The sequence below is a fragment of the Notamacropus eugenii genome, chromosome 4 (genome assembly GCF_028372415.1).
Source record: "Notamacropus eugenii isolate mMacEug1 chromosome 4, mMacEug1.pri_v2, whole genome shotgun sequence".
Lineage (NCBI taxonomy): Eukaryota > Metazoa > Chordata > Mammalia > Diprotodontia > Macropodidae > Notamacropus > Notamacropus eugenii.
The window spans coordinates 286,399,660-286,426,443 of record NC_092875.1 but is presented as its reverse complement, the minus strand read 5'-3'; the positions used below and the strand labels follow the sequence as shown (position 1 = coordinate 286,426,443).

At 36.5% G+C, this 26,784-nt stretch overlaps 1 protein-coding gene across 1 annotated transcript in view; it reads right to left on the bottom strand.

Annotated features, from left to right (window-relative positions):
- Positions 1-5,515: 5,515 nt before the first annotated feature.
- Positions 5,516-26,784, bottom strand: part of ADHFE1 (alcohol dehydrogenase iron containing 1) — a 35,546-nt gene continuing 14,277 nt past the window's right edge. Inside the window, exons 8-14 of the mRNA XM_072604720.1 lie at positions 26,162-26,267; positions 25,065-25,217; positions 21,248-21,346; positions 19,331-19,409; positions 19,062-19,158; positions 14,017-14,174; positions 5,516-9,304 (exon numbers count right to left, since the gene is read on the bottom strand). Of these exons, the coding sequence (XP_072460821.1) occupies positions 9,221-9,304; positions 14,017-14,174; positions 19,062-19,158; positions 19,331-19,409; positions 21,248-21,346; positions 25,065-25,217; positions 26,162-26,267 (776 nt within the window). The 3' untranslated portion in view covers positions 5,516-9,220. The remainder of the gene's footprint in view (positions 9,305-14,016; positions 14,175-19,061; positions 19,159-19,330; positions 19,410-21,247; positions 21,347-25,064; positions 25,218-26,161; positions 26,268-26,784) is intronic.

The window sequence follows — 26,784 nt, the reverse complement described above, 5'->3', positions numbered from 1 at the left end:
CACGGATGGCTGTAACTTTGTACCCTGTTTAATAAATGTCATGGCCTCTGGCCTATCTTCTCCCTGCCAGAGTGGTTAGTATAGTGTTCAACACATAGTGGGCCCTTGGAAAATGTCACTGAATAACATGCTAACTTGTCAACCACTGATGCTTATCCTTATTTGTCACCTGGGATGATCCAATTTGCTGCTAATTTGCAAAGCAGTAAGAGATAAGGATGTTTTAGGATTAGCAGAGCTGTTCGTGGTCCTGTAATGCTTCCATGGATGTCCTCATGCAGCATGGTATTTGCATTTTGTTGCCATGGATGTCTTTTCCAAACCAGATGAAACTCTAGACATATTGTAATCAACCAAGCAAATTGTGTTGATGAATTTTGAAGTCTGAGATATATTTTAGAAATGCTACTAATATAGTCTCACCTCAAAACCATTCTTTCTCTGTCTTACTTCCTCTCTCTATTTTTATCTCTACTTCTTTTTCTCTTTCTCTGTTTCTTTCTTTCCCTTTCTCTCCATCTCTCTGGTTTTATTTCTTTCCCTTTTCACTCTGCTTTGACCCCTAACTCATCAGGACTCCTTATTCTCCTTCCTTAAGATACCTCCTTTTCTCCCCTCTTCCTTTAACTGACCATACTGGATATGGTTGCTATTTGTTGTACTTACTAAATAAAGTTTTATAATCCTTGAGATTTTCATTTTAAAAGTAGATGAGTTGACTGAGGTATCCTCTCATACAAATTAGATTGACAAAGTTGACAAAAAAGGAAAATGTCAAATACTGGAAGGGCTGTGGGAAAGTAGGTACATTAATGTGCTGTTGGTAGAGCTGTGAACTGGTCCAGCTATTCTGGAAAATAATTTGGAATTGTGCCCAAAAAGCCATTAAACTTTTGACCCAGTAATACCATTGCTAGATCTGTACCCCAAAGAGATCAAAGACAGAGAAAAAGAACCCAAATGTACAAACTTATTTATAGCAGGTCTTTCTATGGCAAAGAAACTGGGAGTGCCCGTTAACTGGAGAATGACTGAACATGTTACGGCATATTATGTCATGGAATGATATTATGCTGTCAGAAATGATGAAGAGGATGGTTTTATAAACACATGAGATTTGTATGAACTGATGCAAAGTGAAATGAGCAGAAGCAGGACGACAATTTATACAATAATAACAATCCTGTAAAGACAAACAACAATCAGCAAAATGAACCAACCACAGTTCCAAAGGATGGACACATGCATATATTACACATATATGATATGATATGATATGTATATCATAGATATGCTCCAATGTGCATTTGTATGTGTATAAATTTATATATATGTGTATATATGTGACGTATATGTGAATGACATGACTAATGTGAGAATTTCTTTTGCTCAACTATACACATTTGTAATGGGCTTTTTTTCTTACTTTCTCAGGAGTTAGGGGAAGGGGAGGTAGCAAGGAGGGAATTCAGAACCAAAAATAAAATAAAATTGAAATTTTTAAAAAAGTGAGTGTGTTGAATGTTTTATATTCCTCTAAGAAGAAAATACCCAAATTCAATTGCCTTGTCAGGTCATTTCACTTCCCCCTCCCCAGGGGATTAATAGCCCTTCAAGTGTTATTATTTATTATCTCCAGGTTTTTGAAAAGTTGTTTACTTCTTAGTCCAAGATCTGCTCTAATCCTTAAATGTTTGGAGTACTATTCTGAGTTTGATAAGCAGAACAACGTAACATGATCGAAGTTATTCCATGGGCTATAGCAACAGAGGCCAACCAGTGCCATATCATACTGAAAATCAGATGAAATCAAGCAAAAAACTGGATATGGCTCCTGCAACCGAGTTTCACGATGCCTACCTTAAAGATCCAGAAAAAGGTCTACAACTCTAACTATCCTTAATGTTTCTATACAGTCACTGTATATTAAGTGCTGAGCATACAGTCAAAATAATAGTTGAAATACATAAAAGTTAGGTTTAAAGATAGCTGACAATCAAGGAACTTTTAAAATGATAAATAGTCAATGTAAATGGTAGAGTGTAAAACTTTGGAGGATTTCTTCATGAAGTAGCTCCCCAAAAGCTGGAAAGTGAATATAAGCTAATTTAAAGAAAATACTAAAAACAAACTATTCTTTTTTTTTTTTTAACTTTTGAGTAATGGGAAGACTTTTGGGAAAGGATAATGTTTTGTGGACAAAAGTATTATGAAGTACACCACTAACCCTTTATACCAGTACTATATAAACAAATCATAAATGACATGAGGTTAGAACTGTAATTTTCTAGTCCCACAGTTTATGCTTCATTAAAAAAATAATATATCCCATTTCCCACAATTTCTATTTCATTTATATCTTATTCTTAAAATTCTCTAATCATAGTATTTTGTTCAGTTCTGGGCACCACATTTTAGGAAAAACATTGGCTGACTGGAGTGTGTCCAAAGAGTGAGAGCATAGAGAGAGAACTGAGACTGTGCCCTAGGAGAACTGGTTGAAGGATCTGGGAATATTTAGTTTAAAGAAGAGAAGGATGGAAAGGATGGACTTTCTTTAAGTACTTGAAAGACTGTCAAGTGGAATAGGCATGAGACTTGTTATGCTTGGCCCCAGAGGTTAGAATCAGGAAGCTGGAGTGGAAGCTGCCAACAGGCAGCTTTCCATTAATCAATTAATCAATCAACAAACGTTCATTAAGTGTCTATCATGTGTGAGGCCTTGAATGAAGTGACAGATAGACAAATAAAAGCAAAAATAGGATCTCTGCTTACAAGGAGATCATATTCCAATTGTCTAGACAATATGCAAATAACTACGTATGTGTAAAAGACATACAGTATAAGTGAAAGGTGATTACCAAAGGCAGGCCCTAGTAGTGGAAGGGACTGGGAGGGGGCTTCTTATAGAAAGTGGGATTTGAGCTGAGTCTTAAAGCAACCCGAAGAAGCTGGGAGGCAGAGCTGAGGAGGAGCACTCCCTGTATGGGCGACAGTCAGTTTAAATAGACCGTAGAACCAATGGAAGTCAGCTCATTCCACTTTTGTACGACTCTGTTAGGAAGTCTTACAGCTCTTGCCTTCACAACATCCCTTCCACACTGTCCCCTTCTCTTTACTCACATGGCCACCACTCTGGGGAGGGACCTCATTACCTCACACCCAGAATATTACAATGGCCTGCTAGTTGGCTTCTCTGTCTCAAATCCCCACTCCAATTCCAGCTTCCACATTGTTGCCAAAGATATTTTGTTTTTGTACCCCAGGATCTAGCAGAGTGCCATCTGGGCATAATAATAAAAGCTTTTTTAATTGGTTTGAATAGAATAATCTTGTGACTCACAAACTTTCTGCCACAGTTGACCCATTCACTTGAAACCCAAATTTGGTAGAAGTCCATCAGTAAAATATGTTCAATGGTACCACATAAATAAGACCAATTTAAAGTTTTCCATTCAATTTGCTCTCTGCAAATGTTTTATAATCGAGAATCACACTATTAAAGCTTACCTTGTTAAGATGCTTCCTCGCCATTTTAATTTTTCTGTTTACTGTGACATCACTTAAGCATTTTAGGGAATTGTTTTAGGCTTGTCAGAGGCTATTAAACATAACTTGCACAAAACCAGGAAGTGTTTCTGCCACAATACACAAAGCTTAATGTTGAATTTGACTGCATTAAGAGAAGCAGATGGTCCAGAGCAAGAGGTTCATCATCTTGCAATGAGAAGACACCTGTGTTATTGTGTTCAGTTTGCAGCACTGAATTTCAAAGGAGACTTTCACAATCTGGGGCATGTGGGGACTATATTGTCTCATTACATTTTTTTCCCATTAAAATGAGTTTTGTTTTAAAATTATCTGGTTTATTTGCAAGTGCCTTAGTAATTTTGTTGTAATCTAGATTCTTTTTTTAAAATTTGGTAGCACAGCATGCATTACATCAGAAGTAAATTCACATCGTGCATGGCTGTTGTTTACCATCGTGTTACTTTTGAGAATATGTTGCTTAAAGTTCTCATATGTTTGTTTTATTGTTAGGATCTTGATCATTAACACTCTTACTTTCTTTTCTCTTCAGACTTTCCTAATTCTATCTAATTATCCATAATGAGTTTCAGGACAAAAAACCACTTTTATCAACCCTTCAGCCTCCAAAACGATACAGCAATTATTTTAAACACACACCATGGAGACAAGCCAGCAATTAACTGATAGTGCATCATACCAAATTAGGTGAGGTCAATAACAGATTCTAGACTAATAGGAAGCCAACTTTTCAGTCATATGATCAATTTCAATCAATCTTCAATGGTTTTCCACAGAGCGAAAGTATTCTGAATCCAGAAAACAAAATATACAACTGCAACAATGTAAACAGAGAGCATAATAACAACAAAGAAATGAGATACTATGTAACTGTAAAGACCAAAGCTTGGTCCTGGAGAAGAAATGTAAGAATAGCTCTCTTCCTTCATTTCAGAGGCAGGGAACCATGGGGGACATTGAACGTTTGTCCTTCTTTCTCAAAGAGGACCATGACATATACAAATCAGGGGTGGCTGTCAGATGTGGGTTGGGTTTGCTGAATTGTTTTTTTTTCCTTTGTTAATATTTGTTACAATGAAAAACATTCTTTGGTAGATCGAGGAGAAGGATATATTCAGTAATGTGCAGGATATAGAAACAGAAGGTGTCAATTTTAAAAAGCTATCTAAAACCACAAGACTAGTTAATATTACCGTCTTGCACATAGTTTCATAATGAGGTTCCATGGATGATGCTAGTTATTGTGCTGTTAAGACATATTTGTGAATAATGAATTTAGTTTTGGGAAAGGCACAGACCAGATAGTCTGAGACAGCAGACCCTCTCGGATCAGTGATGGCCTGGAGGAGTTAGCAACAACTGTGCCCACAGACCTCAACTTGAATCTTTAAGAACCACTTTTTGGGTAAAGAGAAATTTGGTCTATCTGTTCATTCAAGATGTCAGCAGTCTGTGGAGACTGCCAGCCTGAGGGCCAATTGTGATGTAGATGATTGTCCCCTGGGAGCTATACCAGAGACCACAGAGCCAATTTACGTGGGTAACTGAGCAGCTGTCTGCTGCTTATGACTTTCTGATTCATCAGAGACGCAGGCAACATTTGAAATGCTGACCTAAAGGTGAAAAACTTCTTTTCTTATGGTCAGTCCCCAGATCCAGTCAGTGCCTCATTGGAGTACAGTTTCTATTCTAAACAACCATTAATCTTTCTGAAGGTGAAAAGGTCAGAAAAGCAATTTTCACTCTTAAGTATTTTTTTAATAGCAGAAGTGATATCTCCGCACTACTCTTAATGTTTGTGTTTCTTTGTATTGTATCTTCTTCAAACTTTTATTTGAAGATGACACACTAATTTCATGCCACTGACCATTCATTCCCCTTCTGCCCAGCTGCGTCCAGATCCCCCACGACAATTCTGAATGAAAGGCTGCCCATAAATGGTATGTTAGTGAGGGATGACAGAGAGCAGAATTAATTAGCTGTTTATTGGAGGATTTTATAATTAAGCTTAATATTGCGGCATTTTGTGAAACATAATAGTGTTTAATGCTTTAAAGGTAGAAATAGACAAACTATTAAAATCCTTGGGTAAATCCCTGGTTTCAAAGGTGTGGGTACTGCCTTCTTAATTCTTTTCACAAACACTTCTTGTCATCTTATATTGTGTGACTCTTACCTATTTTTTCCTATGAATTCTACTCATTAGGGTGGAGGCTTTCTATACGTTTAATTTTATTTTCCTTAGCATAATTACAATCTAACACAAATTACATTCTGATAGTTAAAATGAGGGGGTAAAAGTTCCTATCCTCCATCAGGAATGAAATCAAATAAAAAACCCAAAGCAGGTAAGGACTCAATTTTAATATAAAATAGTTTTGTAAATTTTATTTTTAGGAGAAACTTGGGAGAAATTACTCTGTACTTAATTATATGACATGATAAAACCAGACATGAATAAAATCTTCCATTGAATATTTTTTAGCATGCTAGATCTTCATTTAAAAAATGAAAATAGAAGGAGAGAAAAATGATTAGCTGGCCATAACTTTGGTTAGAGAATAAAAATTTATGATGAATTTATGTGAATCAAGAGAAGAAGCTATAACCCTTTCTTCTGTGAACTGGTGACCTTAAAGATACTTTGTCCTAACTGAACTTCATAGATAACATTTCAAATTTATGGAATTGAAAAATATGGAACTCGTTTTTTTACAAAATCTGAAAACTCAAACTTGAGGAATTTTCAAACTAGAGTCCTATTTATCATGCATTAGGTAACACTGCCAAAATGTTCTCTATAAGAGGGAAGTCCTATTGGGTATCATAAATACCCAAAAGAAGGAGTCAAAACTCTGGGAACTCCCAAGATAGTCAAGGATCTTCCACATACAGAACCTAATTTGACCTATTTGATTCAATTCAAATCCAATAAACATCCATTAAGCATGAATACATGGTAGGCAAAGAAAGGTGAGGGAGGAAATGTGACTAATGGCAGAGAGGAGATTCATGACTGAGAAAATTGTTATAATATGATAAAAAATGGTGTAAGGCAGAAGAAAACTTCAAGCAGGGGATATAATTTCCAGTTGGCATTATATTGTCAATGCAATTTTACCCCTTAGCATGTTACAGAGCTGATTACTGTTTGAACTCCAAATTTTCAACTCAGTCTTTCAGAGTCATTTTCCCCCAAGGAAATGCAACTTTCATTTTACCATGGGAGTCAACAGAAAAAAAGGGACATAATTTTATGGAAATTTACTTTTAAAACTATTTTCAATGAAATTCAACTGTTCCTCAAAAAGCAAAATACCTTACAGAATTAGCATTGATAATATATCTCATTCTTGTTGGCTACAAAAGGAATCGACATTTTCATATTCTCAAATGAAAGGAATTAAAATAAGAAATTGTGATTTCCTAAATCTGTTTCTTTAATCCTAACCTTTAAATTCTTCTCCATTGATGTGACTGCCAAGCACAGTTACTTGTGATTCACATTTAGACATCTGGCTACTCTTAGTAAAGGCACTGAACATTCAAAAAAGAAAACTTAGTATTTTTAGTTCTCAGATTTTTTCATGATATTTTCTGAATTTAAAACTTCAGTTGATGACCAGAACATAATTGGGTATTAGAAGCAGTGAATCATAGCATTTTTTTTGGATGAGATGGAACCTTAGAGACCATTTAGTCCAACACCTTCAATTTATATTGTGGAAATTCAGATCAGTAGGTGTCACATGATTTGTCCAAGGTGGCTAAGCTGACACTAGACCCTAGGTTGCCTGAATTCTAGTCTACTACCATTTCTATCATATTATCTGACTTAAATATATTAATGTTTCTCAATTAGCTACCTGAACTGTGTTTTTAATCACTATGGAGGATTTTAACTATGTCAGTCATTTTTAGTTTTTGCCTTGCTGGTTGTTCAAGCTTCACAGAGGTTTTTCTGAACTCCTTTCAGATTGGTAGAGAGCACATAGATGTTCTCTCCTATGGCCTAGCTTGGGATATTGAGGCTCTCATGTTCCTTTCACAAGCCTAAGTGAAATTTGGCTTGACTGTTCTGTAATTAAAACTTTATCAAAGAAATAGTTGGCCTCATTCTACATTAGATAGATAATAGCTATTCAATTACCTTAAGGCTAATCTAGAAGAAATTAGAGTAGTAAAGCCATTGAGAGATATGGTAATGTCTCCTTCCTTTATTTTTCTTAGCAATGTAATATTCATGTGTACATTATTTAGTTACACATGCACACTTTGAAATGTTAATAAAAATTAAAGAATATGATTCAGTACCAGTATCATACTGTCCCTTTTCAGGAACACTGTTGCCATTACATGAATCACTGCTAAGACCCTAGCCAAGGAAATGAAGGCTGAAGAAGTTTTTGTAGGCTAGTTGTGACCGAGGGGAATAACTGCTAGAAATTCTGGATTCTTATCTGCAAGTCTTTATGTGGTGCAGGGCTCTGATTCAATTGCTTCTCTTTCAATTAACTTATTCTGAACCAAAGAGGCATTTTATGACCCTTTGCTTCCATGGGTGAATTAAATGTTCCTCTCAAAGAACATTCTGCTTACTAGCTTAGGGGTTCTTAACCTATGATCTCTGAATTTGTTTTTAACAAATGTATTGTTAGCTGTATCTTTGTAATCCTATCTATTTATTTTATGCATTCAAAAACATTAGTCTGAGAAGGAGTCCATGGGCTTCACCAGAAAACCAAAGGGATCCATGGCAGAAAAAAAAGGTTAAGAACACCTACACTGGAGCAAAAGCAGCCTTAATATTGCTTTCTTTTGATTTTACTATATCCTGTTCAATTTTAGTGTTCCTGGAATTTTTCATAAACCAAAATGTGCCAGACATAAAAGCATAACTTCATGGGGTCCTCCCCCCTTTTCCATATTCTAGTACTCCTTTAACTTATTAGATGGCTCTAGAAAAATAATGAATATCTCAATTTTTAGAAAATTTGGAAATAAAATCTGATGAATTTCACTGGACGAGACACTCAGCTTGTTTTCTTAATGTGACAACCACAAGAGTACAAGTGACAAGTCATGGGAGAGAGGGAGAACAAAAGACTGGCCAGATCATAAGAGGCAGGAAAGAGGGAAAAGAGAACAGAAGAGGGAAGAAACAGGGGGAAGGGGAAGAAAGAGACAAAGGAAGAAGGAAGAGACAGGGAAAGAGGGGGAGAAAGGAGATTCTCCCTTTTTATCCTTTGCCTCCTCTTACTTAGATGGCTCCTATTTTATGTAATTTTTTCCTCAAAAGAGAAAAATCCTATGCCATACTTCAAAAACAAAAAATTGAATAACTGAAAACTCACAAATCCCAAATTTCTCCCTATATCATCTGGCACATATTCTTTGGTGTGTTAGTGGAAGAGACTGGAGTGGACCACTCCAGAGGGACAGCATGGATGAGGAAGCAAAGACTGCTTTGTGGAGGGAGTCTGACCCAAGGGATGGAGGTGAAACCAACGAATCTTCCTCAGATGAGATAAATCCCCTGAAGACGTTATTGCCAGGTGTGCTAGCAGCAGGGAGACGATCTGTAGGTGAGAAAAGGTCAAGATCTTGGGAAGGCAGCTTCTGTCTTCTGAACTGGTTCAGCTGATGATAATTCTTTGTGTTCAAGTTTAAATTAATACAGTTTCATTGAAGCCTCAAACAGAGCTGACAGATCTTCTTCTGACTGAGGGCGTGGTGCAAGTTTAGTTACTCTTTCCTGAAATAGTAGAGGAAAGGGGTTATGTGGAATCTGGAAAAGCCTAAAATACTACTAAATTATACTAAATTGACCTGGTTTTTAGAAAAGAGTGACTTGGTAACAAAAGAATATGGCTTCTTTTTTCAAAATCTTTTGCTGGGTATATGCTATACTTAAAAGCTAGAAGGGCAGGTAGGTGGTGCGGTGGACAGAACACCTGGCTTGGAAAGAGGAAGGTCAGAGTTCACTTATGGCCTCAGACACTGTGACCTGGGCAAGTCACTTACTCCCTTTTTGCCTCACTTGCTCGGATGTAAAATGGGGACACATGGCAAACCACTCTAGTATCTTTGCCAAGAAAACCCCATTGATTTCTCCATGTGGTCACGTGTAGTTGGATATGACTGAATGACAACTTATTAGTTGATTTTTATAGAGTACATGGGCTACTTACATCGATTATCCTGTTCCTTATAATGACTCTGTGCAGGTATTATGGACTACATTTTTCAGAGGATGAAGCAAGCTCAAGGAGATTAAGTGATTTTCCCAGTGCCATGCAATGAATAAATGAAAAAACTGGGATTGCAATCATGTACTTTTTACTGTCCCACAGTTGCCATCTCTTATGCTGTGTATACCCCCAAATAGAAGACAAATGCAGGAATTTTTCTGTTTTGTGTGAATTTTTAAAAGTTGTGTCTTCTTTCCTCACACCACTCTGCCTCTTTATCCTGACCCCCAAAAGGGTTATTGTATTCTTCCTTTGTTGCCAAAGAAGACCAGGCCATCAGAGAAATGATGACATGACTTGGACTTGACTTTGTTTTGAGTGAGGGAGGGCTGTGCAGGTCACCAGCCTCACTTCTCCTCCAGAGCAAAAGACCAACTGAGTAAATAACCAAGATTCCAGTCAGTGAACTATACCATACTACCTAGACCCAGAGGAATGATCTTGATGTGGGAATGACTATGAATTCTTATGAAGATCAGATTTGGAGCTAAAACCTAGTTTTGGCCTCTTATTTTATAGCTGAGGAAACTGAGGCCCAGAGAGTTAAGTGACTTGCCCAACATTGCACACATGAGAGGTGGGATTTGAACTCAGGTCCCCTTGTCTTCAGAGCCAGTGTTCTTTCCACTGCACATTACTGATACAAAGTCATTTCCTAGTTCATCCTGCTGCCAGGGAGTGAGTGGAAGTGCTTTTTTGTGTAGACAGCTCTTCTCAAAAGTGACATGTTTTCATTTTGAATTTAAATGATTATTTCCAGAGGTTTCAGAGACCCTAAAGATTAATTTCTGCTCCTTTGGTTCCTTTTCAGTGTGTGCTTTATAGCATTTGGGTCTTCTGCACACTGCAACATTGTGTGTCGCAGCCAGCCTGTGATGTACAGTTTGGTCGAAGATATTGGCCAAGTTGTTTCTTCCAATGGGAACTGATTGCTCCCTGTTGGACATAAAAGATCCTTTGACAAATGCTAGATGACATGAAATATTCTCTCTGGTGATATATTCTGCATGAATCAGCATGTCATCCTCATTACATTAAATCTTACCTACAGTCATAAGAGAACACGAAAAGTGTATTAGTCTTTAATAATTGTAAAATTCAGCAGTTACCATGGTAGCTTTGAAAGTTTTTACTTAGAACCTCATGGATGCTGTAAAAAAAAGAAAAAAAAGGAAAACAATGCTATATGATCTCTAAAGCCTCTTCTGGCTCTACAAATGTATGAATTTATACATATGTGTGCTAGAGAAGGAAGGAAGGAGGAAGGGAAGAAAGAAAGAAGAAAAAAAGAAAAAAAGAAAGAAGGAAATAAGGAAGGAAAGACCCACATCGACCCCAAAGCAAAACTAGTTAGAATTCTTTTGAATTCACCAAGTAACTATAAAACAATTACACAAATTTTCCTAGTGGTTCTTGTAAACAATCTTATTTTGCAGTAAACAATTGTATTTGTAGTCATGGCTAGTAGTCAGAACATATGATTTAGCAACACTATTTTAATCCAGTTAGCAAACTCATTTTGTCTGATGCTAGCAAAAATAAATAGAGAGCTGACTTTGGGGTCAGAAGGACCTGGGTTGACTGACTCTCACATACTGGTGATGTGACATTGGATAAGTCACTTAACCTCAATGTAGGAGGCAGGTTTCTAAGACTATAGATTGCAGAGAAGATGCTAATTGGCACTGGTAAAAAGTTCCTCACTAGCAGTTCCCCACAATGATTTTTTTTAAAAAAAAGTAGTTCTGGTCAACCTATTTTTCACAATGTGACATGACATGTTAAGCAATCAGAATAACTACTAATTAACTGGCTGTTTTAATGGATGTTCTTGAATTTTCAACCCTGTCTGAAATTACATTTTAGAATGGAAATTTGAGAGCTCTAATTCATATGGAAGAAAAATGTTGATTTGGTGTTGGCGGCTAAAAAAGTCACAGCTAGTGACTAAAGTCAGATTATCAGGATTATCTACTGATGCTAGGAGATGTAAATGGCCATCTTTTGGGTTTCTTTGTCAGTTTTGCTTAATAGTATTGCTTTGATTGTAATTGTTGTGGGGGGGGGGTTCTGGTATTTCGGTCAATAACTGGAATAAAACAGAAATGCTCATTAATGAATTTTTTAAAACCTAGCAGGTCATTATATACTGATTTAGTGGAAAGTCTAGATTTGGAGATCAGGGGTGGGGTGGTAACAAGTCTCATTTCTACTTATTACCTATAAGACATGGTTACATCATTTTACCTCTCGGGGCCTCTGTTTCTTCTTAGTAAATTGAAGAGGTTAGATTAGATGACCTGACCGCTAAGATCCTTCTTTCATCTTTCATTTTTATGATCCTAGATCAGACAATTTAATGAGAAAATCACAGATTTTTGTTTATTTATTTTTGGTGATAAAATAGCTAATATTCCTGGCACTACACTAACAGAAAGGTAAAAGGCAATCACTTTTCACAGGTTCTCTTGTGGAATAAGGAGTATCTCTTTAAATGTCCTATTTAAAGTCAGAGACCACATTCTAAATCAAATTATGGGTTCCTCATTCCCAAGGGCAGTCCTTGATTTTAACCACCTCACCCTGGTTGAGCACTGTCTAGTTTGAAGGGCTCTCTTAAAAATTATCCTGCTTGCTCTTTTTGTGGTGGGTAAGAATTGGAAATTGAAGGGATGCTCATCAATTGTATATGACTATAATGGAATATTATTGTGCTATAAGAAATGCCAAGCCAGATGACTTCAGAAAAACCTGGAAAGACTTACAAGGACTGATGCAAAGTGAAGTGAACAGAACCAGGAGAACATTGTATATGGTAACTTCAATATTGTTTGATGAAGAATTGTAAATAATTTAGCTATTCTCAGCAACACAGTGATCCAAGACAATCCCAAAGACTAATGATGAAGCATATTCTATACATTCAACTCCAGAGAAAGAACTGATATTATTTGAATACAAGATTGTTTGAAGTATGCTATTTTTCACTTTCATTCTTTTTCTTTTATTCAAGTCTTTTTGTACAAAATGACTAATGTGGAAGTGTTTTACATGATTGCTCATGTATAACCTATATCTGATTGCTCACTGTCTCGGAGAGGGAATGAGAAGAAGGGAGGGATAAAATTTGGAACTAAAATTTTTTTTAAAATGTTAAAAAATTGTTTTAATGTGTAATTGGGGGAAAAATAAAATATGTTTTAAAAAATTATACTGCTCATATAAGCTGAAATAGTGACTCAAGAGAGGCAAAGAAAACAGAAGAGAAATTAAGCCCTGCCAAATTATCTGAATATCTGCCTTTGGATAGAAAAATATGAAGTGGCTCTAACTTATGGTGTTTAAAATATGTTTGTATGTACATATATACATTCATGTATATTTGGAGTCAGGAGCTTTTAGATATGACATAATTTAGTATAACATTTATATTAGCTATAAATATGCTGAGGAAAGAAAAATTATTAGGCTTTTTCCCCACCCCCACTTGACACATTTTGTTTTTATTTGACATTTCCTAGTATACACTGTCTCCCCCACTCCCCTACAAACATCAAACTCTAAAAATATATTCCTGGAAAACTGTTAGGCAAACCTCTAACAGGTTTAATTTTAAAAGTACTGTTGTCGTTAACAAAATAATAGAAACACTAATTTTTCTTAAGGAAAGGTTATAGTGAAACTTTAAAGTAAAGTAGTGACACTTTCAAAATATTTTCACCCTATTTCATGGGAGTGACTCTCAAGACTACTTCATGGATGGGGGAAGGTGGGAGGTAAATAAAAGAGATTTTTGTTAATTGAGAAGAAAAAATGCTACATTCAGGAAAACTCTACAGAGAGGAAGGACAGTTTCATTGCAAAGCCAAAGCATCTTGGGAGTCTTGCCTCGATTCTTAACGGACAGCCTTTTGGTTGCATCACAGAAGTATCACATTAACAACACCTGGCTCTGTGTTTGTGCCTTTATGGAAAAACATAAAGGCAAAGGGACATTTGGCGTCTCCTCCCTCCTCCCTCCCCGCTGTCCTTCTTAAGAAAGGCTGGCACTGCCAGGTGGACTTGAGAAAGAGAAGCAAAGTGTCTTCAAGGAGACCATTGGGTTTCATTTCTTTTAACATGACCGAAATAAATCTTTTTTTTTTCTCCTAAAAAGAAATAAAATTTCCAAGTACTTGCATTTCGTGGGGAGGACTGTGAGGACCGCCTGTCTTACCTGAGGCAGCGTGCCTTTGACTAGCGCGGGGATATCAGCTTTAGAATAACCAAGGGCGGCTAAGCCATCATCAACATTCAGATCAAATAAAAATTTCCGGAGCGTGTCAGCCAAAATAAGCCCAGCATCTTTGATTTTGGCAGTGCGGATGTCGGCTCCTGAAATAAGACATAAAGCCTGGACTGTAAGATGGAAAGAGGGGAGGAAGCCTGTTCTGAGTTGAATTTAATCATGATATCAGCTGAAGACTTAATTTGCACATAACTGTCATTTCCCCAACCTCAAAGAGAAGGGCCAGCAATGTCTTAGCCTTAAGTTAGAATAACTTGTAAAATATGGCATGAAACCAACTAGGCGTGGCGACGCCGCCGAGGAAACATGTAATACCTCTGGCTAAGGGCAGACAAGTTGGCAGATGGAGCCAACTCCTTTTCCCGCCTCTCCGGAACTATCCTTTTTGAAAAATGACCTTGACCAAAAACAAACAAAACAGCCACTCAGATCCTTCCTCCGAAATCCCCCCAAACTTGTCCTTGGTTTGGTAGGAGGGAAAGGAAAAGAGAAAGGGATGAAAGGAGACCAAGAAAGTAAGCCTAAGGGAGGGGAAAGGCTTGCATCTGGAAGTGGAGGCTGCCACTTTTGTAGGAGAAAACTTGACAATCGTAAATTTCAAGGACTGGAATTTGCTGACATCTAGAGGTGTATTCTTTCGATTTCTCATAGCTCCTCCCCAGCAACATTTTGATTCCAGAAAGTAGGCGCTTTGAAAACACCTTTGTCTTCAGCAGAGATACAGGAAAAATACAAGTAAGGCAGTCAATCACAACAAAAATCACAACAAAACAGGAAAATAAAACATACATATGTATGTATATTACATATATAACACACATGTATACACATATATGTATACATGCACACACATATATGCACACACACATATATATGCACACACACACACACATATATACACACAGAGTTATATGCTACGTTGGAGAAATACCTTCTGGTTCTTATTATTTTCAATTGATCAATCAGTTGATTTCATTATATTTCAAGTTCCCAAAGGGTAGGAACAACCACTAAATAATAAGGAGCTGTGGGCCATGCACATAAGAATTCTCTGAAATGACAATTTCTAATGTGGACATTTATAATGATGAGGAGAGGAAAGAATCAGATTGCAAACAAATCTAAGGTTTGGAAGGAAAGATTCTTATATCTTTATGAATTCATTCTGTTATTCATTCCTAGGAAAAAAGGTCTGCATTAAAGTACATTATACCCTCAGACAGGGACACTTCTAAAGGACAGAAGAACAAAGGCTATTTTATTCTTTTTTCAAGACCTTCAGGTAGTAAGATTCCATAATCACCTCCTTAAATTCATCCCATGGTCTAACTACCATTATCGTCAAGAAATTAAGACCTATATAAACATAAAGTAATATTATCATTAAACCTAACTATACTCTGTCATGCTTCAGTTTAAGCTAATTTTTTTCCTCTTTTGTCAGTAAAAAAAACAAAAATTAATCAAACTCTCTATATAATAGTTCTTCCATTTTTATGACTGTTTTTGTAATCCAGCTGTGCCTTCTGCTGTATTTTAAGATCTGACAAACTTGGGGAATGAAGTATAAAGGATAACACAGTGTATTATTTGAAGGAAGAAAAAGGAAAGTTTTACAAGGTACAGAAAAATCTGTGGATTACTCATTTTAGAGATTAGTCCCTTTTTGGCAATGGAGGTGACTGCATCAAAAGACAGCAATGTATGTTTCCTTTTGTTAGAAGTCAGGTCATGGCTTAAAAATGGTAATTCAGATTTATAGACAATATGAAAATAAGCCCAATAAAATGACACAAATACTAATTAAATATGGAGCAGTGGGATGGGAGGGCAGCTCAGCCATTGAGTTATTCAGTCAGCCTAGGTTTGGAGGAGCTGAAATGTGGCTTAGGCAGGAGGCTGAAATACGAGAGGAGTATTTTTATAGCTTCCCTGATTCTGGGAGGGCAGATATAAAATACACCATCAAAGACTCCTTGTGAGGAGTATTATTACAATGTAAAAGTATTGGTGCTGGATGGAAACAAAATCTCAGATTGCTTAAAGAACATTTTTTAAAGCAGAAGAAAAAAGGGAAAATTATAAAAGTAGAGCAGCTAAGTGACACAGAGGATAGAGCGCTGGGCCTGGAGTCAGGAAGACCTGAGTTCAAATTTGGTCTCAGACACTTACTAGCTGTGTGACCCTGGGCAGCCCTGTTTGCCTCAGTTCTCTCATCTGTAAAATGAGCTGGGGAAAGAAATTGCAAACCACTTTAGTATATTTGTCAAGAAAATCTTATATGAAGTTGTGAAGAGTCAGATATGGCTGAAAAACAACAAAAGAAAAGTTTAAGGTTTCAAAAGGGGTCTTAAAGCATTTTTAATGACTCAGTAGAGCATGACATAAAACAAATGAATAAAAAAAGGTTATTTTTTGGAACTGAAGTTTTACATTGCTGAAAGGACAAATGATTAGTTCTTAATATACAAGTTTTACCCTAAAGAGGAGATAAATTCTCCATATTTTCCTTAGATTTCTTGGATGTTAAGTAATTTTAGCCTCTAAATTATCTTTACTAACCATAGCTAACCAAAGTTAACAATTGGGGTGCCTCCTCTCTATGAAGTCTAGATATATTACAAAGCTACTCCAGTACCAGTTTGGGTATGGTACATCTCACAGAAAGGGAAAGGTGAAATAGAATACCTTTTCCCCTCTAAAGATGAACAAAAATGATTACAGGAAAGTCAATCTTCTTGCAGTAAGTATGGCAATATCAAATTGCTTTGTGACAATGCTCATTTACCCCAGGTTTCTTTGAGTAACATAATATGAATACTATAATGAGAATAGGGAGGCTGAGCTCTCAGAATACTCAATGCACCCCTAGTGTATTACCTGGAACCCAGGAAGGATCATAAACGAGGAAATGTACAAGAGCACAGACAAGAAGTGGAGGGAGACGAATAGCATAGAGTTTAAGGAAGTTTTGGCACTTACTGCTAACTTTTAAAAGAACTAGAAAATGAAGCCAGAACAACATGATGACATAGTCTGGCTAAATAAATATCCTGGAGCATCTATAGTATAAGTATTTCAACAATTTTCAATTCTTTAAAAATTGTTAACATACTTGTGCTGTATATAAAGTTCTCCGATTAGATAATAAAGAATTGGGAGAGGGGGAGGAAGAATTGAGAAGGAAGGAGCAAGGCCCCAAATGAACATATCATTGATGTCCAAAATAATTCTGAGGATCTTTCAGGGTCTGAAAGTACATCAGAATTATCATTAAGGACATCAATCATACAATATATCAATATTATATCAATACAATGTCACTCCCCAAAATCTTATTTGGATTTAATGGGTATTGGATACTAGATAAGTAGGGTTTTATGGTATAGCTTAGATTTAATTTAATTTATTAAAATTATTTTTATTATTTTTTTCAAAAATGGACATAGCAGTCACTTGATCCACCAATGGAAGATTAGGAGTTGCACTTTTGGGAGGCAGAGAAATTGGTGAATACTATTAATTTCTGTGAAATTAGTGGAAACAGTATTTCCATTTAATTGCTCATGTTTATAGGATCTAGAGCTGGGAGAGAACTTAATCATAGAACCTAACTTCTTTGTTTTACAGATGAGGAAACTAAGGTCCAGAAATACTGACTTGTTAATCACATTAAAGAATCATAGGGTTGGAAGGAAACTTAGTGGTCATAGCATCACAGTATTCCCAGGTCTAGACCTGTAATGGACCTTAAATATCAGAGTCCCTGGTTTACAGATAAGGATCTAAAACCCAAAGAGTCTTAATGACTTGTCTGTGGTCACACCTGCTCTAAGTGGCAAAGTCAGACTTTGAACCCAGATTCTTGGACACCAAAGCCACAGCTTTTTTTGTTGTTTTTCAGTACTTTCAGTCACGTCTGACACTGCGATCCCACTTGGGTTTTTCTTGGCAGAGATACTGGAGTGGTCTGCCATTTTCTTCTCTTGCTCATTTTACAGATGAGGAAACTGAAGCAAACAGGGTTAAGTAACTTGTCCAGGGTCATACAAGTAGTAAGTGTCCGAGGTTGGATTTGAACTCAGGAAAATGAGTCTTCCTGACTCCATGCCCAACACTCTATCTACCTTGCCCTCTTGCTGCCCTGAAGTTATAGTTCATCAATCTATCCAGAACAAAACATCCTTCTCTAGAATCTCTAACTGATGGCCATGTGGCCTCTTTGGGTACTTCATAAAAAAGCTTTCTATGCTTAGAAACTTCTTTCTTGTGTTTCACTGAAACATGCCTGTTGAATAACTAGTGTGCCATAGTGTTTATTGTTAGATAGTTTGGAAGCATTTAATAGAACAATCACTATTGTTCAGTTGTACTCTTTATGACCCCATTTGGGGTTTTCTTGGTGGTTTAGCCATTGCCTTCTCCAGCTCATTTCACAGATGAGGAAACTGAGGCAAACAGGGTTAAGTGACTTTCCAGGAGTCACAGAGCTAATAAGTGTCTGAGGCTGGATTTGAACTCAGGTCTTCCTGACTCCAGGCCCCCTGCTCTATCCACATCACCACCTAGCTCCACAGAACAATCACTACAAAATACTAATAAACTCTTGTAAGGAATGGGATGAGTAGGAAGGAGGCCGGTCTTCACTAGACATTTATACTTGGGTAAGTCGCTTGATGTCTGTAAGCCTCAACTGCTCCATCTGTCAAATAGGGATAATGCCTTTCTTACCTGAAGACAAAGGGAAGAACCAGATGATCGTTTATAGTCCTTTCCAGCTCTGAAGTTTAGGATTCCATGAAATATTGTCATGATCTAAGGTGAATTTCTGATTTATTTTATGGTATCAAACTCTTCCCTCCCAGCAATAGCTTTAGAAGATTATATATAGTTTTGCCAATGGTAAGCAACATTGAGAAATTTATGTCATTTATACGTATAAAGTAACAGATTCATGAATAGCACAACCATACCCAGAATCTTTGCAGTCTCTAAGTGCCGTTCAGGAAGCATTTGTGCCGTGAAAGTAAATACTGCTGGGGAAGTGAGTACCACAGAAAGGCCATGTGGCTGCAAGGAAAAAACAAAATAAAACACCAAAAAATGATGAGCATTCAAGAATATGAGAGTCAGTTCTTCAATCAGCAGGTTCTAAATACTGACCAGTTTATCATGTGATTCAAATAACTGAACATTAGCCCAAAGCTATCAAAAACAGACAACGGATTTTTAAAAAAATTACCACCAAAGGATGGTCCACTTTATAATCCTTTGCCTTATATGTCTTCACCAACCCAGAAATTGGGTAAGACATCCCATGGCTGGAAACAAAAGAAATTTGTCATTCAGATACATGGATGTGGCCATTTCAAGTCTCTAAATCAACAACAAAAAATTTTAACACGAAAAATTCTCCTCTAGGCAGGGCATTTTATAAAAGATACTAATGAGATAGATTGTAGGAATATCATACACAATTCTGTCTCATGTAAATCTGCCCATTTCTCCTCACCCCTACCTAGTTGACCTGGGAAACTTAGGGATACTAGAGCTACAGATATGCCTTGTTGATGAACAAAATCTGTGAAGTATTTCAATCCCAGTGCTTATACTATGAATGAGAAATGAAATGTGACATATGAGAATGAATGCTGACACAAGAGAAAAAAGGTACCCATCTGTCCCCCCACTTAATTGGCCTTCTTGTCTCCAAAGATGAGACGGTATCATTCAGAAAGCTTCTTTAACCAAATATGATGGAGTTTTTAATGATGCACCCTGATGATGCTTCCTCAGCACCCCCCCCCCAAAGGATGTTGTCTTCATTGGAAATGCTACAGACTGAAGGGAACATTGGGGATGCAATGTGCTCCTTAACGATACATTATAGTCATCACTGATGTTTTACCAAATGTTTCATTTAGTAAGGTTGGATAAGTAGTTCTGTATGATAATGAAAGACTCCAGAATATTGCTGGTACTAGTAAATATACTAATTAATCTACAAGATTATATATTTCGTGTTTTCACTTGTATATATATATATATATATATATATATATATATGTGCATATATGTGTGTGTATATATACACACACACACATGCACACACATATATGGAATTCCTGGTTTCCTTCAAAACTAAGCTGAAGCACACCTTTTACATGAAACCTTTCCTGATCTCTTCTATAGTTTCTAGTGTCTTTCCTCCCTCAAATACCGTGTATTCATTTTGTATAATATTCTATGTGTATAGATATACATACATATATATATACATGTGTGCACATATAAATATATATATGTATCTGTATCTATCTATATGTGTATATAATGTGTCTCCATTAGAACATAATCTCCATGAGGTAAGGAGCTGTTTAATTTTTGTCTTTATAGCCCTTGTACCTGGCATATAAGTAGGCACCTAATAAATGCCTGTTGATTGATTGTCTATAAGTTCTTTGAGCAAATAGGTGATGAAGTGGATAGAACCGCTTGCAAAGAAGACCTGGGTTCGTATCAGGCTGCAAATACTTCCTAGTTGTGTGACGCTAGGTAAGTCACTTAACCCTGGTTTGCCTGAGTTTCCTCCTATGGAAAATGAGCTGGAGAAGGAAATGGCAAACCACTCTAGTACCTTTGCTAAGGAAACACTAAAAAGGGATCATGAAGAATTAGACTCAACTGAAAACAACTTAAAAATATTCTTTGAGTAGAGGGATAAAGCTTTATTAATTTTTTAATATTTCTCTTGATACTTAGAGTAGTGTAGGCACTGACATGTAGAAATTGAATTAAATAGAGTACTATTGAAGAAGGTTAGTTCTACTAGTTTTTTTCTTTTTTCCTTTTTGAGGAGATGGTGGAGAGTATAAAAGATCAAATGTCTTGCTGGAAGTCAGCAATTAATGACATTAATTTATTCAACAAATATTTAATGAATATTTATGATGTGTGAAGTGATATATTAGATGTAGATAATAAGATTCACTTCCTGAAGTCATGGGCTTTACAATCTAAAAGATGAAATCAAATTATCCATTAACTGAGAAACCATTTGTGGTAAGTTAAGTTGAAGTCCTTACAATAGTATCTCCGAATTTACCCACTTGTCTTAAATCTGGATATTAAGATGAAATCAGATCTGGGCTTAACTTACCAGAGATGAACTCCAGCATTTCCAAAGCCAATCCCAGCAAAAGCACTTGCCAAGTGCATGCTGGACCTTGCCTCAAGGTCATCAGGATTTCTGACAGCTCTGTAAATGACAGAAATAAATATCCAATGTTAAAATATTAGCACTGGTATGACCACTTGGAAAAAGATGCTTGAGAGAAAGATAAGAAAAGAAAGATCATAGGAAAAAAGGTTTTGAATAATTCAAACTAGTTTCCTAAATCAAAGCAAAGGGAGAAATACTGTCCAATAAATAGTTTCAGTAGAGGAATAATAAATATGCTGTCATAGTGGCCATATGAGACAAAAGCCCTGTGGGAAGAAAAGCACTGACCCTTAAATTTTAAGACATTGCTTTAGAAAGAGTCTCATTTTTCTTCTTCAATTGTAAATGATCATGACTAAAACCATAGCTTTTTGTATATATATATGTATATATGTGTGTGTGTATCTACATACATATGTATGTGAGATATATGTATATGTGTGTATGTGTACACACATACATACATACACAAACACACATTCACATATGGGATTATAATGAAACTCTCTCTGTAGTCAAGTGACCTATGCATACCAGGGAGCTTGTACAGACTGGAATATCATTTTTTTAATTTATGGTTGCTTCAAGGTGGATCCATTAGCAGCTTCTTTTGGTTATCTTTAGAAACAGCACACACCCTTTAAAATTTATGATGATAGAACTGAGATATTATTATAGTAAAAGTTTTTCTTTACTCTTCATATTTTCAGGGTCACTAGAATAAACAATGAATTTTTGAGTCTCATTTTCAAAGCAGCAAAATCCTCATATAGTACTTGAAAATATTATTTAGAGCAGCAAGGTGGAACCCTATCAACTGAGTTTCTTTCTCACTTTGTTAGTCAAGATTTTATCTCATTGAAGGTTTTATGCTGTAAAATAATGACACAGCTTCCCACCCCACCCTGCCTCCAATCTCACCCTGCTCCCCACCCCTGCTCCTTTTGGAGTGGTTAGGTATTTAATGTTGTTCTTCCATCAAAATCCTATAAAAGCTCCCCCATTTTCTTTTATAGAAGGCTAAAAATAGCTGACTTGGGAGGTTTCTATGTCTCCCAACTCATCTGTCACCCTAATCTCCTACTACTGCTCTGACCATTCTCCTGGCTCAATCTCACCACCCCCTGCTGGCAAATGAAAGAAAGACTTGCAGTCGAAAGAGCTGAGTTTTAGTTCTAGCTCTGTGACCTTGGGCAAGTTACTTTTAGCTTTGAAGAGCTTCAGCTATAAAATGAGGATAATAATGCCTGACATGCCTATTGCACAGAAATTGTGAAAATGAGATAATGAACATGAAAGCAATTTTCACACTCTAATGTGCTACATACATGTATGGTGTTATAGTTTTTTTCCCCTAGCCCACCTGAAAGTTTGTTTTCTTTCCTTCCTTTTGATACTGGAGATGGTATCCTTTCTTTTCTCCAAAACACATAGCTCAAAGCCTACCTCCTTCCACGAAGACTTCTCTGTTAAGACTAACATGAGGAAAAGTACTCACATCTACACATAGCCCTCCAGTGTACCTTTCCCCATGTGACAGAAATACTGACTTCCATATTTCCAGGATCTGCGATTTTTATTGGTACAGGTGAATGAAGCCACTGATGCAGATGATAACCTTTCTACAACTTAGATGATGGTTTCTGAGAGTTGCCATGGTCAAAAAACTCATCATGGCCAAACTGGTAATGAATATGCAAATAGTAGTACACACACAAACAAAGTTGTCTTGATTGCATTGTATTTGCATTTTTTGATGGCTAGGAAATAAGCTTTTAAGAGCAGGGACCATAGTTTCTCAACATCTTTGTACTTGTATAATGAAACTATTTCATGAATATTAAAAAAAAGTTAACTGATAATGATCTACATCTTTTTTTGATCACTCTGGTGAACAATTACTTTACCCCAACCTCGCCCAACCCTGACCTCACATAATGCTATATTATGTTGTTTTCTAATGTATTTATTATATACTAATGTGTCTTGAAGTCTTCTGTGTTAGTATTTTAAACATGAATATAGATGAAGTGAATGTTTAGGGTGAAAAAACTGCTACAAGAAACCTTGTATAAATTCATATGCTAAGCCATGTGATACATTAGTTCATGCTTATAAGAACTTATATACGTAAGGGGTATTGATAATTTCTCTAGGAAAGGGAGTGCTTTAATAATCATAACTATATTTAACTCAGACAATTTTTCATTCTCTTCAAGTTAGTTAAGACCAGAGGTGGGGAACCTGGGGCCTCAAGGTCACATGTGGCCTTCTAGGTCCTTGAGTGAGGCCTTTTGACTAAATCCAAACTTCACATTACAAATCTCATTAATAAAGGATTTATTCTGTATAACTGGGACTCAGTTAAAGTCAAATTTGATCTCAGGTACTTATTGGCAATTTGACCATGTCACTTAATCTTCCTTTGCTTCAGTTTCCTCAACTGCAAAATGGCAGTCATTACAGCACCTACCTTGCAGATCATATTTGTAAAGTGTTTGGCAAAGTACCTAGAACATAGTAGGGACTACACAAAAGATTAGTATTCCCCATTTCCTAAACTCTGCATCCTTCTCCACCCCTTCCTTCCCCATACCTAATGTTGTTCTATGCGCTGAGTAGACAATAATGTTTGTTGTTATATAAAATCAATTATGGCCGCACTGGATCAGAACCATGGTCTATCTGGCTCAACAATCTCTAGTAAAATGTAAACTTATTGAGGGCAAGGATTGCTTTTATTTTTATAAAATCTCAGTATCTATCTCAATATTTTGAACATAGGAAGTACTTAAATATTTAGTGAATGAATATTTTCCTGCTAATTGAGGGCCCCCAGGAAGGTTGATGAATTCCTTGTATATTTAACTATAACTATAATACAGATATTAGACTCTATTAGCAATTATTTATGGATGTATATTTCATAAATTTGTCTAAACCTTTTCAAAATTCATTTATATATTTTTCCCCTTTACGAATTTCCTCTTGTTTGCAGCACCATAATTTATAACTCAGTGCATTAAACATGACAGATAAATAGAAATTAGAGTCAGAACAGATGTAAGAAAACCATTACTCCAACCCTCTCCTTTTGTAGAATTAGGAACCTAAGTAGTAACTTCCTTTTATTTGTCCTTGCCTTGTTCAGTTTCCAAAGAGTGTCCACCCTCGTCTTGACTAATTACTGACATACAGCACTTTAAGATACGTAAAGCAGTTTATATACGCTATTTAATTTCAGCCTTACAACAAATCTGTAAGATAGATACTACAAGTATTACTATCTCTCTTTTACAAATGAGGAAACAACTTCAAAGAGGTTCGATTTGTTCCTGGTTAGTTACACAGCTAGTGTGAGTAGTGAGATATGATCTTGGCTTTCCCAGATCTAGATTCAGCACTTTCTGTGACATGCTATGGTGCCTTACAATGCTAGCATTCTGGGATATGGTGAAAGACTTGTGATGACCTCATCCATACCATTCAGGATTTTATGGATTTTGGTCATATTTTCCTCTTGGTCTTTTAACCTTTGCCTTTCTGGTTTGGAGGACCCTAGTCTTTTAAGTCTATCCTTATATATCAATCCTACCATACTTTATACCACTTTAGTGGACATTCTCTAATTCCATCATGCCCTTCCTGAGGTCAAATGATCAAGAATAATGTGCAGTATTCCAGAGCAGGTACCTCATGCTTTCACATAAGGGTAGGATAATGTTTTAGAGTCTATATAACAGGCAGAGCATACCTCTTAAGATACTTGGCGACAATTTGAAGTGCATGTATGGCCCAGACATCACTTATGGGGTTGCTGCCCTGGTAAGCTGGTCGATTGATTGGATTTAAAGGGCAAGGGCTTCGCATGTGGTAAGGAAGAGCTGTGTATGATTCCAATGCGTGGCTGGAAAGGAATGGTAAAACAACTGAATGAAATGAAAGAGCTGTTTTCTCTTCATACAAAATATAAATTATTGCTTTGCAAGTTTTTAGTGTTTGTTTTACTGTGGATATGCTGTTGGACCTTCCGTTTATGAGCTTTTATCTACTGATGGTTTTATCTATCATGGGGGGTGGCTCTTAAGCTCTGTAAGTCTTTCAGTACATATATTAGGCTTCTTTTGGCAACACAAATAAGCGAAGTAATACTGAGGTATTGACTCATCTCACTAACGAGCAGATATTATGAACTATGAACAGAATTGTTAGCTTTGGCGGTAAATAGGACTCAGACCTAAAAGTTCTCAGCACCAATCTCCAACTTCATGCTTTTCCAAAGGATGAAGCCTTCTTTGGGGGTACCCAGTTCCTCTTGTTCCCCTTTGATGCCAAACATTTTTTCTTTCTACCTTCACTTTCTCTCCAGTGCCTTACCCTGCCTATTTAAATCCCACTCCTTCTTACTTCCAAGTTGACATTTAGCTAATCTAACAATCCTATTTTTATTGCTGTTCAGTCATTTTCAGTTATTTATGACTCCTTTTTTGGGGTTTTCTTGGCAAAGGTGCTGGAGTGGTTTGTATTTCCTACTCCAGATCTTTTTATAGATGAAGAAATTAAGGCCAAGTGAATTAAGTGACTTGTCCAGGATCATATAGCTAATAAACATTTGAGTCCAAATTTGAACTCAGGAAGACTTCTTCTTGACTCCAGGCCTACCCACTACCTATCCACCATGCTACCTCGCTACCCCAATCTTATTTTACTTATGTACTAATGGGAAAAGACTTCTGGTCCTTGGATAGCAGGCTTGATCTGTCATCTTGATTATACTGTAAATAGCAGAACATATATTGTTAAAAAGAAAAGAAAAAAAGAACAACTTCACAGTTTATATATGATCCTTACCAAAGTACATCAAAACCACTGTTAGCTACCACACGTGGGGGCATGTGAAGAGTGTGCAAAGGATCAATTATTCCTAGAGTGGGTTTGATAGCTCTAGAGGCAATACCTAAAACATAGGAATTATAAGAACGAATTATATGCATGAATATAATTTTTAAAAAAGGAACATTTTACAATAATTCCAAAAAAAAATCAAAGAGATGAGATTCTTTACCTTTATGACACAGGGCAATGTCACATAGTGAAATTATACTGGCAAATAAAAGAGAGGCCACTTAGCTTTTTAGTTTTAGCTTTAACCACTTAAGGCTAAAACGTTTCACTGGGATCCAAGTATTACACAATAGAGGCTATGCCTCATTTTAACTATGTCACAGGTCATAGTAGCTGCTGCAATAAACTGGCTAAGTCCTCATTTTGCTGTGCTAGAAAAGCTCAAATGTGATACTGAGCCAGAATCTAGGAAAGAAACATTTGGACAAGATTAAACTGGGAGTGAAATGTGATTGTAGGATTGGCTTTTTATTTTGTTTTTTTAGGGAGGGGGAAAATGTAGAAAGGAAGAAAGCAAGCTTCACAATTACATAATGGAATTTCTTAGCTAGGAAGATGTCTCATTGGTG